Here is an 8,232-nt window from a genome sequence, read left to right as displayed (position 1 = left end):
TGATATCATATCGCTTGTCTTCTGAAAGAGTAAGGGAAGAAGTGTGAGAAGAAAAAAGAGACATTGGAAGTGAAAAATTCTTAAATGTTAAAAATTAATGTAATTGGGACATATTATTTATATATAATATAAATTAATTTAATATAATTAATAATTATATATAGATTAATAATAATTATTATAAATATATTAATATATTTTAATTATATAAATTATAATTTATATATAAATTATATATACTATTAATATATAAATTAATATAATTATATTATATATATAAATTATATATTAATGTTTAATTAATATATATAAATTATAAAATTTATATAAAATTAATTTAATTATTGTTTAATAATGCTTATATTAATGTTTGAAAATTCTCCATGGGACAGAACCCAGATGGCAGAGAGAAAGCAGGAAGTTTCCTGAGCTCCCTGCAGTTTCCCTCAGAAACAACATTAAATAAAACCTCTAAACTAATTCTGTGGTGACAGAACCCACAAAAAGACAGAGTAAAATATTTTCCACTTAAGTAACTTTGAAAGACTTTAGGAAAGGTCAGTCTCACTTGGATACACACAGGTGTAGTGTGGAGAATCTAGGAGGAGGCTCTTAGCCACAGTACAGATCAGTAACTTAGACCTCTCAATCCCAGCTCAGTGGGCCAGTGGCACAGCAAGGCACAGAAAGCAAATTCAGAGCCTAGCACGACAGGTACAACTAGGTCAGGCTACTCCAGCACAGCGTGCAATTTGTCAGCACATCAGGTCCCAGTGTGGAAAGCCAGTGACAAGGCCTCTGTTCCGTAGCAAAAGAAACTTGGAGCAGTGTACCTTGTGCTCTAAAAGCAGAGCTCAACTTTTAAAAATATGAGCAAAAAACCTAAAAAAGTTTCCTAACCATTGAGAGCTACTATGGTGACAGGGAAGACCAGAAAACTAAAAAAAGGTCAGCGGTGGCAAAATGCCTACAAAATCCCTCAAGGGGGAATATGAATTGATCTGAAGCTCAAAAGGTTCTCTTGGAGGAGTTCAAAAAGGAGTTTCAAATGCAGTAAGAGAGGTAGAAAAAAATTAGTAAAAGAAATGAGAACTATCTTGGGAAATTATGAAAAAGTCAAAAAAAAAAAAAAAAAAAGAGTCAACAGCTTGGAAAAAGAAGCACAAAAATTGAAGAAAACAACTCCTTTAAAAATAGTTGGCCAAATGAAAAAGGAGATTAAAAAACCTAATTGAACAAAATAATTCATTTAAAATTAAAATTGGACAAATAGAAACCTATGACTTTATGGGACATCAAGAATCAATCAAACAAAATCAAAAAGATGAAAAAAAAATACCTAAGTGGAAAACAACTTGTTTCTGACTGCAGGCAACCAGAAAGAAACAATTCATATGCCAAATAGCCACAGTCAGAATCATGCATGACTTAGCAGTTTCTACCTTAATGATTTGAAAGGTATGGAATATGATATTCGTGTATTACATCCAAAAATTCAACTACCCAGAGAATTTGAGCATAATCTTTCAGGGAAAAAGATGGATATTTAATGAAATAGGGCACTTTCAAACTTTCCTGATGAAAATACCAGAGCTGAATAGAAAATTTGATTTTCTAATACAAAACTCAAGAGAAGAATTAAAAGGGAAACAAGACAGGAACCCTCCCCCAACATCTTATTCAAGAAGATTAAACTGTTTATAGCCTTCCACAGGAAGATAATACATGTTACTCTTGGCAAGTTAGAAGAACAATTACAAGAGTCTGTATAGACAAAGGGTGTGAATATAAGTTGACTTTAATGTGATGAAAAAAAGTTTTATATATATATATTAAATACAAAATTACTATAATTGAAAGTAAAGAAAACCTATTGAATTAATAAAGTAAGAGTTGCTTTTATTTAGAAAAAACAATAAAATAGATAAACCTTTGCCTGATTTAAGTAGAAAAAAGAAAAAAAAACAAATTACCAGTATTGAAAATGAAAAGAGTGAATTCACCACCAATAAGGAAGAAATTAAAGCAATGATTTGGAACTATTTTTAAAAAAAACCATATGCCAATAAATATGACAATACAACTAAAATGGATGAATAGTTACAAAAATATAAATTATCTAGATTAACAGAAAATAAAATGTAAGTAACCTAATTTTATGCTTGTGGCAGCCCTTTTGTAGTGGCAAGAAACAAGAAACTGAGTTGGTTGCCCATCTGCTGGAGAATGGCTGAATACGTTATAGTATATCAATGTTATAGAATATTATTGTTCTATAAGAAACAATCAGCAGGATGACTTCAGGGAGGCCTGGAGATACTTAGAGGAACTGATGCTAAGTGAAGTGAGCAGAACCAAGAGGACAATGTCTATGGCAACGACAAGATTATACAATGATCAATTCTGATGAATGTGGCTCTCTTCAACAATGAGAAGATTCAGGCTAGCTCCAATGCTCTTGTGATGGAGAGAGTTCCTAGAGCGAGGACTGTGGGAACTGAGTTTTGTTGTTTGCTTGCATTTTTTTCTTTCTCTTTTTTTCCTGTTTGATTTCATTTTTCTTGTGCAACAAGAAAATTGTATAAATATATATAGGATATATTTTTGATTTAAGATGTATTTTTAACATGTTTAACCTATATTGGATTACTTGAGAGAATGAGAGGAAGGAGGGGATGGATTTGGAACACAAGGTTTTACAAGGTTCAATGTTGAAAAATTACCCACATACATGTTTTGAAAATTAAAAAAAATTTTTAAAAAGAGCCTACCGATTGACAGACACTATGCTGAGTGCTTGAAATACAAAAAAGAGGCAAAAACAGTCATTGTCCTCAGGGAGTTTATAATCTAAATGGGGAACCAATTTAGTAGTTCTCCTACTGACTTGTAGTTTGCAAACTACACACAGGAAAAGTGGAAATAATTAACAGAAAGAAGGCACTAGAATTCAGAGGGGTGGAAAAAGGCTTCCTCTAAAAGATGGGATTTTAGTTGGGACATAAAGGAAACTAAGGAGGTCAGGAGGCAGAATTGAAGAGGGAGTAAGAAATGCCAGAAAGACCAGTTGTTTGTCAGACCCTCTTAATCCTCCACTAGCTTTGTAAGTGTGTCCAAGTTTGTTTGTTCTTTCCATGACACTATCTTGCCATCTCATCTTCTGCCTTATTATTTTCCTTTTGCCTTTTCTCTTTCCCATTTCAGGGTCTTTTCCAATGAGTCTTGTCTCCTTTTTAGTGTATTTTAACTTCCAATGTGCTATTGAGGAGAAGTGAAACCAGGGCCTAGTGGTAAAATTCTGAGCCGAGGTGTAGCATTAATAGAAAAACTATAGTTTGGGCCAGAAGTTTAGACTGCTTCCTAATCATGGAGTATTCCTGTCCCAGCAGCACATTGCCTAGGAGAAAATCAGGCATGTTTCCCTGAGGCTGGGTAGTCCCTCTCAGTTCCTTCTCAAGTGTAAATGTCATCAGGAGTCCACTCAAAGACCTATGGTGTGTACTACTTGGGTGAAACCTCAAAGGTCTGTTGTCCCTTTCTTCTGAAGGAGCCAAGAAATTATGGACAATAAATGGAGAGAGCCAGAGCTACAAAAACAGGGGGAAGATGGCATGAGGCAGATCTGTTTACTCAGACACTAGGGGCCCAGGGCCCTCTTAGGTGCAAATCATACTGTTTTGAATGAGTCAGAAACTGTTAAGAGGTAGAAAGGATTTTAGAACTCATCTTATGATTGTTATTAAAGAAGCATTGTGGGTGGGTGGATAGGACACTGAACCTGCAGGCAGATAAGTGTTGTAGTAGATACAGCCTTAAACTTGGAGTGAGGAAGAGCTGAGTTTGAATTCTGTCTTGGGTACATCCTAACTATGTGATTCTGGACGTGTCACTTAATCTCTGCCTGCCTCAATTTCCTCAACTGTAAAATCAGATAATAATGACACTTAATTCTCAGAGTTGTGAGAATCAAATAAGATATATGTAAAGTACTCAGCACAGTGCCTGGCACATAGGGGTCATTTAATATTGAAACTTCCTAGCACTTGGAGTGAAGGAGAACTGGTTTAAAATCCTGCTACAGACACTAGTTCTGTAATTGTGGGCAAGGTTCTTAATGTCTGTTTCCTCATCTCTAAAATGAGAGGGAAATTTGGACTTTATGGCTTTTAATGACCTTTGAAATTCTAAATTTATGATCCTATAGCCTAATGAGGCAATGTGGTACAGGGAAAAAGACTTTGAAGAAGATGGGTTTAGATCCTGCCTCTGTTTACTACATGGGTCATGTACATGTGTGTCTTTGGGTAAGTCACAATCTCTCAAGGTCTCATGTTTCTCATGTTTAATATGACAGGGGGTAAGGGGGAGGTTGGATTTTCAGGTCTCTTAGAGCTTGAGAATTATGAGTCTCTAACATGAGGATCTGAATACAAACCCCTTGTCCTACTAATGAGGAAAGAGGGGCCCAGAGATAGAAAAAGGATGGGGACAAGATTATTCAATGAGTTCAAAGGAAGCATGAAGTTTAGAACTGAGACAAGTTACTGCCACACCCTGGGCTCCCTCTGAGGAACAGGAGACCTAGGAGGCGCTGGGATTTGCTCTGAATTACACAAGCAATAAGTAGGAGAAGGGACATTCAAGCACAATTTCTCAGCCACCTAATTTAGTACACCTCCATCTTCATGGTCCAGCCAGTAAGTCATTAAATCCGTATTAAGGACCTGCTATGTGCCACACATAGCAAATTTATGTAGGGTTTTATTTAGGGTCTTTATTAGGGACATTATATATTTTAGTCATCTCTGTATTGGAGAAGAGAAAGAGGGCACATATCTACATACTGGACTAGAAACTCATTGTCCTTTCTTCCCCTTATGTCACATTTCCCCTCTACAGTATCACTTTCTTCTCTTTTACCTTCTCCCTCTTGATGTTCCCTTCCTCTCTTTTTCCAAATTTTTTTGATGCCCTTTTCTTTCCTTGATGTCATCTCCCCCACACTTGATGTCCTTTTTCCCCTTCTCCCTTTTGATGTCCCTTTCCCCTCTTAATAGTATATACCCACACTTCATATGGTTTTTTTTTCCCTTTTCCTTTTTGATGTCCCCTTCTTCCCTTGAGAACAGTTTCCCCTCACTCGATGTCCCTGTTCTCCCCCTTTTCCCCACTTGGGACCATCTCCCTCACACTTGATGTTCCTCCCCCCCCCCTTTCCCTTCTCCATTCTAATGACCCTATCCACCGTTGGTGACTCCCTCTGCCCCACTTGGTGTCTCCCGCTTCCTGTTGCTCTATCCTTACTTCCTGTTTTGTCGCCCCCTGTCTTTTAGCCGCAACGCTCAAAGGCGCCCATAGTTCCGGCGGCGGCGGCTGAAGTAGTTGTAGGGAGGGTAATAATGGCGCAGGCACCTCCCTCTTCACTGTTTGAAGAGGTGAGTTATCTGCATTTTCAGATCCAACAAAATCCTAAACCTGAAAAACTTGCCCAGTATTTGGAGAGTCTCTTAGATTTACCTATCACGCTGGACATTGTCGAGAGGACCGGGGTAGGAAGTACCGTCCACTCCTTGCGAAAGTATGAGCAGGTCGCCATTTTAGCCGCGCGCCTAATGACCCAATGGATGAAACTTCCCCCGGCGGTTGAAACCGCCGCCGAAGCCCCCAAGCCGTATCAGTGTAAGCCAAGGCTCACTAAAAAACGGCCTCGTGAGATATCGTTTAAGGAAAAAGAGGGAGAAGGGAATGGTCAGAGTAGCAGTTCAGGGGATGATAGAAAGAAATATGCAAAACTTCAGATTACTGCCGCAGACTTTGCCGAATGGGAAGCAATGAAAAGGAGAAAAAAAAGTGAGGATGAGAAAGGAAATATACAGAAAAGACGGCACACGAGAAGAGGGAGGAAAGGAAAGAGAGATACCATGAGAAAGGAAATGTCTTTAGCAGCATGGGATGAATTCGAAAAATGGAAGGCTGAAAAAGTACAGATAAGAAGAAAGGGGGAACAAGTGGGGACAAGAAGAGAGGGGCAAATAGCAAAAGCTGGGACAGCAAGAGAGGGAGAAATAGGAAACATTTTGCCAATGAAAGAAATAAAAATGGAAAAAATAGAAGTGGAAATAGAAGATGCTAACAGGTCTGATAATCAGTTTTCACTGTTGGATTTTTCCAACAGTGAATTATCAGAGTCCCGTGATCTGCCCCATCAGGCTTCCGTGGACCCTCAGCAGGTGTCCCGCCATTATGTTAAACCCCAAGATAAAAAGCCAGATCAGCCTGGGCCACCCAAAAAGCCCCAAAGAAAGCTTATTGACTTGCTTAGGGAGCAAGAGCTTTCAAGTTCAAATGAAGAATTTGGGAAACCTAAGGTCAAAAGAGCTAACCGTCGTCATCACAGAAATCGTCACCAATCTAATGAGAAAAAAAAGTCTCAGGTGAGTGACAAGGGGAAAGGGAACAGCTTGAAGTGGAGACGAGAAAACTTCCTTAAGGTGGCTTCCAGAGCAGAGGGCTCATATCCATCTTTTACAATAAGCCCCAAGGAGAAACAGCCAGTGGCCAGTGCTTCCAAGGGAGAGAAAAAGCCAGATAGCAGTAGTGACCAAAAGAAATCTAGGCCTTCCTCACAATTGGCTCCTGGAAAATCCATTAAAAAGCCAAAAGACAAGGCTGAGCCACCAACAGGAGTTGAGAAGTCTAAGCTAAGTGTTGCCAGCCTGCAGGGACAGACACAGAAGGGTGAATTAACTCTAAAAGTAAAAGACCAGGAATGTTCTAACAAGTTACAGAGACAGGGAAAGAGAGTGGCAGTCCTTAATGCAGACACGTCACCCTCCAAAATTCAAAAAACTCAAGAGTTAGAGGAGGACGATGACTTTGAACGACACTCCATGTCCTTTGAATCGTACCTTCTCTATGACCAGCCCCCATACGGACGGGTGGTTAAATCTCAAACTTTGGGGGGCAGAAAGAAGGTCCACCCAAAGCTGAAAACTCTCCAAACTGAAACAAAAAGGCAGAGTGCAGTTAAGGACCCACCCAAAGAAAATTCTGGCCAGCCAGAAAAGCCCCAGGTTGGAGCTGGATCAGCTCACTCCCAAAAGAGCTCTAAGGTGATTCCAGACCTCCCTTCTAGGCCAGGTTCATCATCTGCTCAGGCCAGTAGAAATCTCAGTCCTTTTTCAGCACAGACTGTGTATCGCCCTCTTTTTTCTAGGGAGCCAAATCCCACCTTTCAGCTGAAAAAGCAAGTACCTGCCATCTCCCCCCCAAAAAAACCAGTTGCCTTGTATGGGCATACAGTTAATTCAACAAGGAGTATACAGTCATCCGCTAGAGCACCTCACAAGCCCATTGTTTTATCTCTGTATGACCAGTGCATTAACTTTCTTGGGAGGAATATAGATTTAATCTATGAAGTTGGACAAGTGCCCTTTAGTGTGCTTGCACCACTTTTGAAAATGTGTTCCCCTATGCAGCTCTTTAGAATTGAGAAGTATAATCCTATGTTCCTTGAAGACTCTGATAACCTGTGGAAAGTCCACTGCCTTCAATATTTTAGAAAAGAACAGCCAGCAGAATTTGAATCCTGGCGTGAGTTGTACTTTCGGCTCCATGATGCTCAGGAGGAGCGACTGTACAGTGTGACTAATGCCATCCGATTAGCTCAAGCCCAAAAACCCCAAAGTCGACAGGCCAAGCTGGCATTTATTAGCTCCACGTCCAAGTCTCCTCATGATGTTTTAGGAAAACAGATGTTGCAAGTGAGACTACCTCACCCAAATGCCCATATCAAGGCCATCCAGCAGCCCTCTAACAGCAGCATCCCCCTTGCCAGTGGGGATAGCCGTGCCCTCATGGAGCCAACTGATGGCCCGAGTACTAGCGGGCCTCACTCAGCCCAGGCAGGCAGCAGGGCGCATTCTAACCATTCTCAGAAAATACCTAGGGAGAGAATTGATTCTGTAAGGACCCAGGCTGCCAGGGCTTCCAGAAAGAAATCTGCCCAGTCATAAACTCATGAAAGGGAAGAGGGGAAGAAGGGAAGGGATCTAGACAAGTTGGGGGTGGGGGGTAAGGGGGTGGGTGTGAAGACTAAGACAGAGAAACTCATTTGAAAGATTTGATCAGTTATTTTTATTTTCATGGCATCTTCCTTTTTTCTAAATACTTGCAAGAGAAAATTTTCAGCATTCAGTTTTGCAAAACCTTGTGTTACAAATTTTTCTCCCT

General features: G+C 39.8%; 1 protein-coding gene across 1 annotated transcript; it reads left to right on the top strand.

Moving 5' to 3' along the window:
* Positions 1–5,399: 5,399 nt before the first annotated feature.
* Positions 5,400–8,015, top strand: LOC105751068 (elongin-A-like). The gene is made up of 3 exons (XM_031945055.1): positions 5,400–5,671; positions 6,176–7,073; positions 7,479–8,015. The coding sequence occupies exons 1-3, from the start codon at positions 5,400–5,402 to the stop codon at positions 8,013–8,015; spliced, it is 1,707 nt and encodes a 568-aa protein (XP_031800915.1).
* Positions 8,016–8,232: the final 217 nt, after the last annotated feature.

The sequence above is a fragment of the Sarcophilus harrisii genome, chromosome X (assembly GCF_902635505.1).
Source record: "Sarcophilus harrisii chromosome X, mSarHar1.11, whole genome shotgun sequence".
Lineage (NCBI taxonomy): Eukaryota > Metazoa > Chordata > Mammalia > Dasyuromorphia > Dasyuridae > Sarcophilus > Sarcophilus harrisii.
The sequence above is the reverse complement of the archived record's forward strand: the minus strand, read 5'-3'. Positions and strand labels throughout refer to the sequence as shown.

Coding starts and splice junctions, on each gene's coding strand:
- LOC105751068 (XM_031945055.1), top strand. CDS start 5,400: ATGGCGCAGGCACCTCCCTCTTCACTGTTTGAAGAGGTGAGTTATCTG. Junction 5,672..6,175: donor GCCGCCGAAGCCCCCAAGCC/GTATCAGTGTAA, acceptor TTTTTCCAACAG/TGAATTATCAGAGTCCCGTG. Junction 7,074..7,478: donor GCCAGCCAGAAAAGCCCCAG/GTTGGAGCTGGA, acceptor TCCCCTATGCAG/CTCTTTAGAATTGAGAAGTA.